General features: G+C 40.9%; 1 protein-coding gene across 1 annotated transcript in view; it reads right to left on the bottom strand.

The window, feature by feature from the left end:
• The window catches only part of LOC143389358 (ankyrin repeat domain-containing protein 50-like), a 60,878-nt gene extending 46,222 nt beyond the window's left edge, over positions 1-14,656 (bottom strand). The window contains exons 1-2 of the mRNA XM_077108482.1: positions 14,651-14,656; positions 14,064-14,608 (exon numbers count right to left, since the gene is read on the bottom strand). Of these exons, the coding sequence (XP_076964597.1) occupies positions 14,064-14,608; positions 14,651-14,656 (551 nt within the window). The remainder of the gene's footprint in view (positions 1-14,063; positions 14,609-14,650) is intronic.
• Between the last annotated feature and the right edge of the window lie 346 nt (positions 14,657-15,002).

The raw sequence follows: 15,002 nt of genomic DNA, 5'->3' as shown, positions 1-15,002 counted from the left end.
AACTGTCACTGTGGAACTACAGGTTTCCACACACACTCTGGGTCACCTCCTCAGGTATGGGGAACTAGAAAGACGTTCCTCCTGGCTTCACAGCAAAGCAAGCTAGACAAGTCACAAGTTCAAGACTTTTTTGAATCTATCAGAGCGCTGTGGTCACAGGGCCACCCTGAAGCCCAAAATCCAGAAAAAAACCCAACTGCAGAGAAGCCAGCACTTGTCGTAGGGGCAGAAACCACAGCAATCGGGGGAGGTACAGACTGGAGGAGGAAGAGCAGAGTGGAGCCCCGGGGGCCTCGGATAAAAGGGAGGCGCAGGGTTCGAATCCTCCATCTGACCTTCTCCAGGGACCCCACGGGCTTCATCTGTGTCTTCATTGGTTAAACAGCAACAGTCCTGGCTGGGAAGCACTGGGAAGGAGATTCCTCCTCAGACTCTTCCCCACCCACACCCCAGGGAAAAGCCTTAGGGGGAAGGGGGAAGAAAAACACTACTGCCCCAGGGAACCATCAAATAGGGGGCAGCCCACAGCAAGGGAGTGGGGAGGACTGCCAAGTCCACCCACCCTCAAGAACAAATGGTACAATGTTGGCTTGCTGGGAAAGAAGCCCCCCCCTCCACCACCGCACTAAGGGGAGGTGTGAGGAAAGAAGTGTTTGAGAGCAGCTAGGAGACAGAGAAGGAGTAAAACCCCCTGGAAATCCACCCCACGCCACGCACAAGGTATCATCCGAGGGGCAGCCGGCAACCATACCAAGCCTCAAATCGCCTACCTCCCCCTTCCTCCCCACACTGAAGGCCCCACAGGAAAACACGAGGGGCTCACCTGCAGGTACAAGAATGACTTACTTCTACCTCAATTGTTTCCATAACACATTCTGCTTTCAACAAGCAATCATAAAAATCTAAAATGATAAAAATTATTGCAAAAGAGGACCAAAGTTGACGAATGTATACTACCCATTTTTGAGGTGTATGATAAATCTAGTGTGATCAAGACAGCCTGGTATATGCTATAGATACACACAGAGACTGTAGAGATAGGTCAGCATTAACACAGGAAGCTCATGTTATACAAAGCTGCAAAGGTAGTCAATTGAATAAGGAGAAGTTTTTTCCACAAATGATAAGAACTGGATGTCCAGATGCAAAAAAAAAAAAAAAAAAAAAGATGAACCTGGATCCATATCTCACCCTTCATACAAAAATCAGCTCAAAATGGATCAAAGCCTTCAGTGTTGAACTCTAAAGCATCTAGGAAAATCATTTTGTGATTTTGAGTTAGGTAAACAGTTTTTAGACCCTACCCCAAAAGTAGGATCCACAAAAGAAAAATAAATTGAAAACTTTTATCTGTATCAAAATTAACTTTCTGACACTGATAGAATAAAAAGTTAAACAAAAGACTGACAGAATATATTTCAGATTGAAGACTTATATTCAGAATACATGAAGAACCCTCAAACAATAATAAAAAAACTACTTTTTTTGAAATAGGAAGAAGACTGAAACAGACACTTCAGAAAAGATACAGGGGTGTCATAGAACGCTCAGTGCTACACAAATTAAGGACAGTGTCACTCCCCTGAGTTCTGAGGAGGCTGACTCCTTGCTACACAGTAAGCTGAAGGTTTGGTTTTTCAGAGGCAGATTAGGTTTACTTTATACTTGATATCCAGAACAGTGCTCATTCATTCCAGTGTTACATCTTTAAACATAAAAATGTTCAACATTATTAATTAATTAGGGAAATTTATAATTAGGGAAATTCAAATCAAAACTACCAGGAGATACCATAGACTCTCTGAGCTGAATGAATCCTGAAAACATCAAGGATCTGGGCCACTATAGAGCGTGCACACAGCCACCTCCACCTGCACAATCACTTGTGAGGTTAGAGATTCCTAACATGCACCTATCAGGGCTCAGCAATGCCCCTTCCTGGTATTACTAACTGAAACTTGCAGCCACACACACTCACACATACAAATGTACATAAGTGCTAATAGTAGCTTTATTTATAATCCTCCAAACTTGGAACAACCCAGATTTTCTTCTGCTGGTGAATGGGTAAACAAACTAAGTATCCATACAAGAGAAGGCCACTCTGTCATTAAAGGAAAAAAACCAATACTTCATACAACATGGATGAATCTTAAATGCATTCTGTAAATGAAAGGACCCACATTCAGAAGACTGCATGTAAGACTACATGTATATGACACATAGACAAACAAAATTATAAGGACAGGTCAGTGGTTCCAAAGGTTGGCATGAGGGCAGGGTTCTACAAAAGACAAACAAATGGGAATGTGGGGGTGACAGCTGCTCTGTATCATCACTGGGGAGGATTCATGACTGTGTATCTGTCAAACTTACAGAAGTGTATTCCACAGAGATTTTCAGATTCAATTTCACTGAATGCAAATAAAACTGATAATTTACTACTGTTAATCTGTCTCTGAAAAAACAAAACCTGCAGCTCCCTGCGGAGCAGCAAGAAGTCAGCCGAGTCAGAACTCAGGGGCTGACGTTATCCTTAATTTGTATACCACTGAGCAATTCATTTAGAAAAGAAACTTGTTAATGGGATGTCTTCTTCTCAGTTGGTATCTGGAGGTTCCAATGCTCTTAGACCAGCTCATTTCCATGGAAGGTGCCATCTGCTCCTAGTAGCACACTGAGTCAAAACCCTGTGTCTCTGTCTTCTAGGACAGGACCAGCCATCAGCTCTTGGTGAGCACACTCACCTCCTTGGAGAGCTCCTGGCTCTGGGGACAGAGCCCTTCACATGTAGGACCTGCCCAGCTGTCTGCTCCCTGCTACAGTGTTCACCCCTCTTCTCCACTCCCTGGAGCTCAGCCCAGGTGTCACTTACCACGCAGGTCTTTGAGACACACTGCTCTAAAGCTACCAGGTAAGAATCTCAACATCTGTACTGCTAGAACAGGCATCAAGGTCCATCACGACTGTAATTAACTAAGGAACCAAGGAACTGGGGAAGAAGGAGCCACCTACATATCACTGACCATTAGATTTTTAGCAGTTAGCAAAGGACCCTGAAAAAAGTGAGGATCGATAAATACTTACTGACTGAATTAATGAACAAGTAGGTTTATTTTAGTGTTGATATCCAGAACAGTGCTCATTCGTTCCAGTGTCACATTTTTAAAAGTAAATTCAACAGTTCATTGCTGGCTCACACTCAGCTCCAAGGGAGCTGTTTTAGTTAATTTCATGTGTTAATCTGGCTGGGCCGGGGGGTGCTCAGGCACTTGTCAAACATTGCTCTGGGCATGTCAATGAGGGTGTTTCTGAATCAGTGGACCAGTGAGCAGACTGCTCCCCTCTTGTGGGGGGAGTTGAAGCCCTGCCTAGAAGAGAGAGCTGATGTGGCCACCTGATGCCTGAGATGGGATACCAGCCTTTCCTGTCTTCAGACTCAAAAAACTCAGTCCTTCTTGGGTTTAGAGAATGCTGACTTTCAGACTAACACTTCAACTACCAGCTCTGTGGATTCTCAGGCCTCTGAATTCAGATTGGAACTATCTGTTGGTTTTCCAGGTCTGTAGCCTGCTAATGACAGAAGCTGGAACTTCTAACCTTCCATAACTGTCAGCTAATTCCTTATAATAAATCTATTTGTTAGTGGTTTCTCAGGAGAACTCTAATATAGGACCTCCTATAAAATTTTTCCCTTACATTAGTTACTTTCTTAAATTCCTGACATACTTGGACTTTTTTAGGCACACTCTGTATCTTGTACCCACAACGCATCCATTTTGCTTCCTACCATCTTTGCAGTGCTGCCCCCACTTCACTGTGTCCAAGGACTGAATATGGCCCACTGTGTGACTTTTTGGTTTGGGTTCTAGGAAGAAACAAACTAAACTGCTCTCCAGAGATCTGCTAAACCTACACAAAAACAAACAAAACAAAAAATGTGTCATCATTAGGAAAAGGGTCTACTTTTCAAATATGGCAAAACCTAGTGTGGTCACTTCAGAGGAATACTGGGGACTCAATATTTTCTTTAGACTTCAGAGGTGCTCTAAAGAAACAATCCTGTACTGACCCGGTATTCCAATTCCGAGTGCAGGGGTCACACAGTTCCTTAGCTGTCATGCTCCTGGTGAGTACGTCAGCGTGTCACCATAAAAATCTCAAAGGCAGAGCTCCCTCCACACACCACCTCACCATCACTGGCTCTGGCCCACTGTAATATCGAGGGAAGTGCACCTTCTGAGAAAAGTCTGATTTTTTAATATCAATAATAGTTCTATTTCATGCCAGCAAGAGCATTTCCCCAAACCATGTATTTCCAACTAAAAAGTTAAAAATAATAGATATTGATAAATAAAACTTGAACAAAATGTGGCTCAGTACAGCCCTGGCCTACCATGTGAGGCTCTGGGTTTGTCCTCTAAAAACACAAAGTAAATGATTTAAAAATTCTAAAAAAGTTGGACAATACAAAAAAACTAAAAATATTTGCAGCTATTTGAAATAAACAGCATTACTTCTTTAAACACTTTTTCAATTGAAGGTCACAGTTTAACTAACTGCCATAGGCTCCCAACATTTCCCCAATCCTCGAATGCTGTTAGGTCCACTATTTTTGTTCAAATAATAGTACCAGAGAACTCATTTTCAATCGAAGGCAAAGTTATATTTCATTAAATTCATTGATCTTTGAGAGAGAATGTGAAAGCAATAAAGAAATACAGATAGAAAGAATTCACTGAAGACCACACACCCTAAGCAAATGTGTGTCTCCAGCATGTTTTCTGAGATAAACTCTTCAATCATGTTTGTTAATAATAGCACCAAAATGCACTGACTCAACACAAGGCATTTCTTTGTTATGGACTTGGGAGAACACGATGTAGGAATGCGAGGAGGAGCAACCAGACAGGACTCAGACAGGAGAACAAGCCAGATGGAAAGGAGCAGAGAAAGGTTCTGGGACTCACACTCTGAACAGGAAGGTAACTCTCCCACTGCACTGCACTTGGGACTCAGAACTCCTCAAGTTTCCTGCATGCACACACACACACTGTGCCTTCCAGTGATTCTAAAAGTGAGAAGAATACTTCAAACTTTAACTCCCTGAATGCTAAAATTCCAGTTATTTCCCTGGCCTATGAGCAAAGCAATATTGATGCAATAATCATGGAATGTTACTGAAACACAGTTTTTAGGAGCGATTTCTCATTCTGCTCTAAATATACAAAGATTTTGATTTGTCATGTGATTGTTTACCCCTTCCTAAGTCTCCTAAATAGTGCAGTAAGAAGGAAAAATAGATTTTATCTGAAAAACTGTGTGCATCTGGTGAAATAAAATGGGGACAGAAGAGAAAATTTTGAATACAATAATAGCAAACCAAAATTACTGATCTACTTGAAAGCAGTGTATTATTTCAAGCTGCTCTACTTCCAAAAGTGGATAAAGAACCAAAATTCTCAAGTAATAAACACAGGGAATCATATTCAAACCCTGAAAAGTATGTCTAAGGAGTGATACAACTGGCAGCTGTTTTTAATCAGTGGCTTTCTCCTTGGATGTGATGGTTACAGGAATGAAAGGTATTTGTCTCATAAATCAAATATATTTGGTGTATATGCTAATTCATTTTCTCCTTCAAACACACCTAAAACTTGAACATAAACAACCATCTAGCTATGGTCCAAATTTCTGCATTCCTCCCAAGATTCACAGATTTAATCCTAGCCTCCAACGTGTCAGGGGTGGTCTCTAGGCAGTGAGTGGGTAGAGGGGCACAGCCCTCAGGAATGGGATATTAGTGCCCCTGTAAAGAAGATCTCAGAAGCTGGCTCATCCTTTTGCTACCTTATGAGGACAGAGCAAGAAGGTGTCAGCAATGATCTTCTGTGATTTATCAGAATGTGCCTTCAATACACAAAGATTGCTGTTGCAGGTTTCATCTTGTTGCTGCATGCTAGTTACTGCAAAGTCACCAAGGTGCACCCACCCAAAGTACCCTCAGATAAGACACTGTTTAAAGTATCAATACTTTTTTCTACATTCATCATCAATTACCTTGATTTTAAGAAGTTTTAAAAATCAGATTACACTTAGGCTATGTTTTGGATAAATGTCCCATAAAGGCCTATGTGATAAACATCAGGTCCCCAACTTGTTGTTACTGGGAAGTAACAGAACCTTAAAAGGTGGGACCTACTTGGAGGTCTTCAGGTCACGAAGGGGGGCTTTGAATGAGACAGTGGAACCCTTGCCCTTTCCTCGTCCTCTTTCACCACCAGGCCATGAGAAGAGTCCTTCTACTTTGCCACCAGTCCCACCCGAGGCCTAAAGGCAATGGGTTCACCTCATCAGGGACTGGAGCCTCTAAAACTGTGAGCTAAAGTAAATCTTTTCAAAGTTGATTAGCTCAGACGTTTGTTATAGTGAAAGTTTACTGACACCAAGTAGCATTAGCATATTATCTATTTTGAATATTGGAGCTGAAATGCCATTATCATCTGGTGAAATTTAGCATCAAAACAGTATAAATCTAGGGGCTGTGCAGGGGGCTCAGTGGCAGAGTACTTGCCCAGAGCATGAGGTCTGCTTGCTCTAAAAAGCAGTTCTGAGCACTGAGTACTTTCTGAAATCATTGACCATCTCTTCATTAACAAATTGTTAAATTGTCTAAAAAACCCAGACTTTAAAAATTAAGTTCCTACAGAAGATGAGAGTAAAGCAGAAAAATTAAAGTACTAGTAATTTTCAATCAATATATCATGTATTCTCTTGGAAAACAAACTTAGATTCTATCTTCTTTTCTTAGAAACAAAGTTACCCCAATCATTATCTAAAGCATGTGGAAAAAGAAGAAGAAAAAGAAGTATCATTAGTACTTTCAACCAGTTTGGGATGGAATATTACCTATTAGTTTAAAAGAAAAACCAAAAAAACCTAGTAAATGTACTTGAAAATTAAAATCAGGAAAAAGTTTGCCCAAAATGTGGGATAATATGTGTCCCTGAATTTCTGCCTAGTGACTACAATACTTTCACATTTTTTGAGAGAGAGAGAGAGAGAGAGAGAGAGAATTTTAATATTCATTTTTTAGTTATCGGTGGACACAACGTCTTTGTTTGTATGTGGTGCTGAGGATCGAACCCGGGCCGCACGCATGCCAGGCGAGCGTGCTATCCCACATCCCCAGCCCAACTTTCACATTTTTTGAACTGTGTAGTCCTTGCTAAAACATAGCCCAGAGATATGGAACATGAAAACATAAAGAAAGATATAACCAAAGAGAAGAAGAGTCAGAAACAGAAAAACCACATTCGTTAAGCCTTGCTTGCCCCAAAGCCTGCGGTGGTACCTGGGTGCTTGCTGGTGGGAGTGAAGGAACTAGGAGTCCCCAGCCTCCAGACTAGGACTCACTGGCTGAAACCAGAGCTGGGACACGGGCTGGGCCAATACAACAATAAAAAAAGATAAAATTAAAAATGTGGGGAGTATGCTCAGTGGAGCACACAGAGCTAGCCGCAGTGGAGACAGCAAGTAACCACTTCAAGTCAATATTGAATCTAGAAGTCAGCAGCTTGCAGGAGGAACTTGACCTTCCCATTTGCAGCCCTCATAGTCGGTCACCCTGGGGACAGAATGGTAAGGTGATCAATAACCCCTGGAGTAAGAATAACAGAGTTCCAAGAGGGGGAATGAAACTCAGCACTCAGCAGAAGGCAGCAAACCCAGAAGCGTGTACTCGCGTCTAAGCTAAAGTAACTCAGAAAATTGCTAAGGGCTTAAAACATGCAATTGTATTGCTCAGAGAAATAAGGGCAGGGGCAAAATTGACTTTTTAAAAAGGAAATAACATAATGAGCAGAGGCATAAATCCAGTAAAACAAGGAAAGTCAAGGGCCTTCTGCAGGGTGAAGCACAGTAGGCCCCAGCACCAACCTCCCCTGTAGCAACTGGCAACTGAGAGAGAAAAATGACAACTGTATTTTTACCAACATGAGGGGGTTGCTAAAGCAAGAAAATGAGATGAACTGGAACTCCAGAGCAGGAGCTCTTTCAAAGTGAGGAACAAAGTGACTGCTGGTTTCTTCTCAGGGGTCATTTGTTGATTTGGGGACACGTGTAATTCTACAGGTGCATACTAAGAATTGTGACTGGGCTGCCTTAAGGGATTCTACCAAGGGAGCAAAGACAGCAAGGTTTGTAGGAGTCAGTGTGTCCCTTTTAAGGAGCAGAGTGCATGTGTGATGGGTCCTGAACACAAGGTTCATTTTCCCTAAGGGACTTTGCTAAACTGTGGGCTGTGCTTAGAAGCCTGAGAGACCAGGCCAGGTGTGTCTAAAGCCACCTTGAGGGCTCCACTGGCGGCATGTGAGAGAAGAATTCTGCTAAGCCAGAATGCTTGCTTTAAACACAAAACTCCAGGATGTGTAAGGAATCAAGGCCAAAAGCACCACACATTAACATCTCCCAGGGAAGTGAATTAACAAGTCCTCGGAGCTGAGCAGAGCTGACCAGCCAAACTACGCCAAGCACAGACAGGAAGCAGAGGCCTTTCCAAGGTCAGCAAGGACCCCAGTCCAGCTTGCTCTCACCTGCACCAGTTCCTCACCAGCCTGGCCAAGCAGGGAGAGGGAAAGCCTTCTCTGCCACCATGATCATCTATCACCATCTGACATACAATTAAAAAATTGTTAGATAGGAAAAGGCAAAGAATAGGAGATTAGTAATCTAGAGAAAAAAGATAATTAATATAGGCTGAGAAAATACCCAGAGGTTAAAATAACTGTGATTAAAATATTGGAGAAAATAGATGTATATAAAAGGGTGAAAGATGGAGAATTCCAACAACAAATGGAAGCTACAAAAATCAGCAATGAAAATTCCATAAGAGAACTAAAGAACATAATTATTAGGCATTAGGGATTCTGGATGCATTCACTACTATCCTGATTACAACACAAACAGAACAGAAATTCACAACACACAGAACCTGACAACAAAGCAAAAGCTGGTGGCCTAGTGGAAAATGAAAATTCAATACGCACTACTACAAGCCCATAAATGGACAGACGTTCCAAGGGCAGTTGGAGGCATGTCGCAGAGTGGAAGATGAAAATGCACACCCCACGGTCCAGCAACCTGGCCCCCAGCAAGTGGGCTGCAGCACCTCTCCCTCCTTTACTCCTAGTACAGGTTTAAAAGGATGCTTGAGAATGTTCTCAGCAGCACAGCACTGCTTCATGAAGTAAGACAGCTGCGCACATGAAGAGTTTGAGCATTCTTTCAGCTAGGCTGCGACAGTCTAGGTGGGCAGCAGCATTGTGTGCTGCTCTCCCTCAGAGGACAGCTGGCATTATGGTATGTAAAGTGCCGCACAAAGCACGAGGGTCCATATAAAAAATTCATCAGAAATGATGTCATAAAGAAGCATATGCCTAACAGAAGGGGTACGAGATACAACATATGCCTAACAGAAGGGGTGCGAGGACAGAAGGTAGAAGTCGAGAGAGAGAAAAGTGAAGAACCATCAATGCTACAGAAACAGATAAAAAGCTGGGAAAGAACAGTCCATCATTGAGGGACTCTTATTTGACACAACAACAAGTGTCAGGGTGGTCTCCCAGTTTGCCATCTTGTCCTACCAAGCCACGTTGCCTTCCACCATGGACTCGAGTTTCCTGCTGAACTCTCAAAACCTAGACAACTGATCTTAAATTGTCATCACAGTTTCATTCTGTCTATGCTTCATATGGTGTGCCCTGGAGACACTCTTTCTTCCTACTCCACAGGGCAACCCAGGAAGCCATGCCACACACAGAAGACTCACTCCTGGTCCTGCAGATGTTGGCCTGAAATGAACACAGGCTCTGACATGACCAGGGTGAGGATCGGGAGTTCCAGCTCTGTGCCAGACATCTCCCACGAAGACGCCAGGGTTCAAGGCCCAAGAGTAGGTTCACCCGGAGCTCCAACCAGACCCAGCCTTCAGGCACCCTCCAGCCCCTCCCCAGGTCCTGGATACTGGAAGGCGTCTTGCAGTCCCAGGTCACCAGGGGGCTCCCCTCTAAGCCAACTCTAGACAAGGGCCGTCCAACAAGACACACAAGGCCCTAACAGAAGTGGAAGGGGCAGGAATGGAAGAAGCCAGTCCAAGAACGTGATCGTGTTCCACTAACAACAGAACTGGAAAAATCATCAAACTCCAAAATTAGTTAAAAATACAATGAAAAAGCAACAACAGAAATTAATGTGTCTTATTTACCTTAGCTATTTTCGCTCTACAGAAATACGAATTCAAGCTCCATGAAGGTAGGACTCTGCCTACTCTGCTCACTGCTGGATCTCCCACAGAAATCAACCTAACACAGCTCACCTGATTTAGTACGAGATGCTTTTTAGCCATTTACTTTTTCTTCAGTTTTTCTATTTTTCCTTATATTTTACTCTTAATACTAGGTGAAACACATAATATTGTATGAAATTTTTTATGAACTGTTCTTAAAAACACACAGCATTTGCTCTCAATATTTTCGGTTAAGAATTAATGATATTAGGGTTAGAGTTGTGGCTCAGTGGTAGAGCACGTGCCTAGCATGTGTGAGGCCCTGGGTTCGATTCTCAGCATTGCATATAAACAAATAAAGGTCCATCAACAACTAAAAGAATATTTGGGCTGGGGCTCAGTGGTAGAGCACTCACCTAGCACATATGAGGGACTGGGTTTGATCCACAGCACCACAAAAAGGTAAATAAATAAAATAAAATTATGTCCATCTACAACTAAAAATATTTTAAAAAAATAATTGATATTAAAAAAAAATTCATGACAACTAAATCTAAGAAATGACATACTGTGCCAAGTCAGAAGGGAACATGACAGTATGGAACTAGATTAATATGAAATTCCTTTTACCTCTCTTTGTTATTCAGGAAAATGGAACTCTGCAAGTTGGTACTTAATGTTAATACACAGTCATATCATTGCATGTAAGAAGTCAGCATACAATATTATGTGTTTCACCTAGTATTAAGAGTAAAATACAGGGAAAAATAGAAAGAAAAACTGAAAAAAAAGTAAGTGGCTAAAAAAGCATCTATTACTAAATCACTTCTTTGAAAGTTCCCCCAGCTTAGTATATCTGAGAATAAGGGTTTTTTCTTTATCAATTTCTCACTACTAATAAATTGTTTCACATGACTATGTGGAACTATCAACATTATCAGATTTTAAATGTTAAGAAAATAACAATATAAAAGCTGGTTTTGGATTTTGTTTTTGTTTAAAGTGAAAAAAAGATTTTGTGTATCTTTGCTTATATTTCATCTCATCACATAGCTACTTCTATCTCCATCAAAATACCACAACTCCTTGAAAACAATGGTCCTCTGTCCCACTGTCTGGCTATTAAATTACAACTATACATGCCCTGATAGAATATGTTCCTATTAAAATTCCTTGAAGGACCTATTGAAGAAGTAAGTTGACTTAGTCAATTTTCTGCTTCTGCAACAAAATATCAGGGAATGTGGAATTTATAAACAAGAGAGGTTTATTCAGTTCTCCATTCTGGAGGGTGAGAAATCCAGGATGGAGGGGCAGCATCCAGTGAGGAAATTCTTACTGGTTAATGTGGTAAAAGGGCAAGCAAGTGTAGACACAGGAAATATAGAATGGAAAGACAAAGTGATTAGCACCCACTATCAAGAATAGCACCTACTGTCAATCAGAAAAGCAGTGCTGGTGCGGTTTTCACACATAGCTCTAAATGCTTCTTTCTTCCTTCGATTAGATAATAACTGTAAATTACACAAGAAAAAGAAAATATGAGGAACAACTGAGTAAGAGAAAAATTTCTTTTAGAAAAATCAATGATTCTATAGTGAGAGGTATGCTTAAGTATTACAACATCAAAAATATATAGTTATCAGGATTTTAAACATTTAGGTGTTAGAAATTTATATATGCATTCCAATAAATTACAAAATTATATAATTTTAATTAATTAGGGTATTCTTGAATTCTTTGAAAGTAATTGTTTTAGGTGTCATCCAAATAGTTCATGAACTTACTGATGACAAAGAGATTAAAACTCAGGCCTTCACTATTGATGGTTATCTTGAGAAAAAGTAATAAAAGATGTTTTTGTGTAGAGATCATTGTCTCCTAAAAGGGAAATTTTCATTTTCAAGACTCCCTCACTGGCTCAATCACAGTGACTGCAGAATGGACCCGCTCCATCACACCTGCCATCTCCCATCCGTGCCACAAGCATTAACTCAGGCATCCTCATAGACTGGTGAATGATGTAACAGTTTTAAGCCTGATTCTGATGACCAAAAGATGCATCCTGACTTCCACTGGACTGCACTGACAGATTAAAAGGCCCCAAGAGTCCTATACTTCTCAAAAGCAAAACTCTGTGTGCCGCAGTTCGGCTGCAGTAAAATAACCGGGGGGTGATGAACAACTTGTGTACATTGATACAGCAGGAGCAGGAGCCATTTATTGTAGGACAGGAGGGGTATATATACATTCCACACAGCATATCTTAATTAACATAAACTAGATACAGCAGTCAACCAATAAGGAATCTCCACACTTAATGGTTCTCTGGCATTACTTCACAAACCATTCCCTCTGCAAAATGCCAGGCGCCATTCTGACTTGTTTACAGACCCTAACATCTGTGAGTTTAATAACCCCTACAACGTTCAGTTCTACGCTATCATTCCTCATTCTTAGCCACACTGTGAACCAGCCCTCACTCTCCAACTTCACTGCACACCAACTTCTACATCACTCCTCTTTTTATCAAGTCCTTAAAAGAAACCTATTATTACAAATATGGAGAGAGATACTTCAAATGCCATTTAACTAGCTTGGACAGTTTACTTCACTTTCCACCCCTCAGTTTCCTCATACGTAAATGGGAATGACCTCACAGAACATTATGAAGATGAAATGGTTTAATATTTATAAAACTCTTAGAACAATGACCAACATACTGTTTGCTATAATTACTAAATATTATCAATATGCCTTCAAACTTTATAGATTTCATGACACTAGATTTGAGGAGACCATAAAAACAAGCATCCCCCTTTTCAGAGCTACTTAAAACTGTTCCAATCGTCCAGGAGACACACTCATACAAACCTCCAGTGCACAGTGTTCCATAATCCTTGGGGCACAAACTTTTACCTGCTAAAGCCTAGTTAATATGGGGAGAAAAAGCTGTGTGGCAAAATGAGTCATTCAAGTAGAAGGGAGTCAACAGCCAGCACACAATAACCAATTGCCACTTTCACAATGACTAAGGAAGTGACAGGCAAAAATCATATTCTCAAGAAATTATGTTTTCTTGAGCAGATTTTGAATCTGCAGTCACTTCAAAAAGCAAATTGCTTAGATCAGTCCACTCACCATGAACAAATGCTTAACTAAAATTAGGGGGGGAAATGTTCTCTGCACCACTCACTAAAAGCACTAAAATAATCCCAAAATTTTCACTACGTTATAAATATCACATAAACTTATAATTCAACTTTTCAATAAGTTAATATGGAAATAATCCCAAAAACACATTAGCAAATTTTCTTCAGATTCTCAATGCCTATAATGCCTTTTAAGGAGAAATTTTCATGTAAAAAATAATATACTATAAACAAAAGGTACTGGCTTCTACACTGAGAGTTCTTCTACTTCAGCTCACAGTATAGATAGTTCATCCTCCCTGAAAATGAGGCCTGGTTTCCAGGCAGCTAACTGTTCTTCTTTATCATAAGAACAGACTCCTCTTACCACTGACAGTTACTGTTAGAAACGGAACATTCTGTTATTAAACTACAATAGTTAAGACTTACTTTTAATCTATATACTGTGCATTACAAAGTTCTGTTTCTTCCCATACTAAAATAAACAGTTGTACTCACAACCACAGATTAAGCCCAACTGCACAGAACTAGTAAAAGTACCTCAAAAAAAAAAAAAAAAACAAACTAGCTAAAAATCACTAATTGTTGCACAGAAACCAAAACACTATGACATTCTTTGCTGTTACCTTTTGGATGCTTCTGCTGGGTTCCTCTCACATTCCCCAGGCTGTACGCGGCTTTGAATGTCTGGATCTCGTAGTTTGTCCTCATATCCTTGGAGTAGTCCACTGTAGCATATCTGGGCAACCAGACCTCTAACGAACCCTCCAACACACAAAGTATCAGAGTCCTGGGCTTTGCAGAAATGAAAGGCCAAAGCCTGGTGATGTAAACCTCTCTGCAAGCTTGTAGGTGAACTTGGCCATAAGAGTTCAGTACACAGGGCTGTCTTGCCACTACCAGGCCCTCCTACCAACAACACACCCCAGGCAGCTGCCTTTCCTGAGACAGCACCAGGGTTATTCCCAGAATTCATCACAAGCGAAGGTGTGTTGACAGCACTACTGCAGCAGCTGGATTTCTCCTGGAGGCAATGCTGAAGCTTGTGGAAAACCCACTCCCTACAGTAAAACTGCTTCCTGAGCAGTAAACTCGTTTGGGCCATTTTGCAGACTTTTTCTTCCCAAGGATTAGTTATAATAGGTTTTCTATCTTCCACACTGGCTAGGAGCTAGGTACACCAACATAGTCTTTATATCCATTTGGACATAACTTGCATTTGAATGACAAAAGCAACCAGTTACAGAAAAATTCAACAGTCACAATTTATCAATACAATGTGCATGACTGTAGTTGCTTCCATATTCTTGATTAGCAGAGAATATATTAATTGTGAACAGATGCAAAAACAACTGGTTCCAAAGCTTGCCAATAGTTTTTGTATATCTTGATGGGTCATATAGCTCCATTGTTATGTCTGGAGTTTATGTGACTGTGGAGATTTAAAGCATACAGATGAAATAATAAATATGGAAAACTCAAAAAGAGAAAACTCAGTCTTTCAATACATAACCAATGCTTCTCCAAATTCCAGTGTTAATTGTGTGTATGAAAATCAGATGTAG

This window comes from Callospermophilus lateralis, unplaced genomic scaffold (genome assembly GCF_048772815.1).
Source record: "Callospermophilus lateralis isolate mCalLat2 unplaced genomic scaffold, mCalLat2.hap1 Scaffold_83, whole genome shotgun sequence".
NCBI classification, from domain to species: Eukaryota; Metazoa; Chordata; class Mammalia; order Rodentia; family Sciuridae; genus Callospermophilus; species Callospermophilus lateralis.
This window is presented reverse-complemented; position numbering and strand designations above follow the sequence as displayed.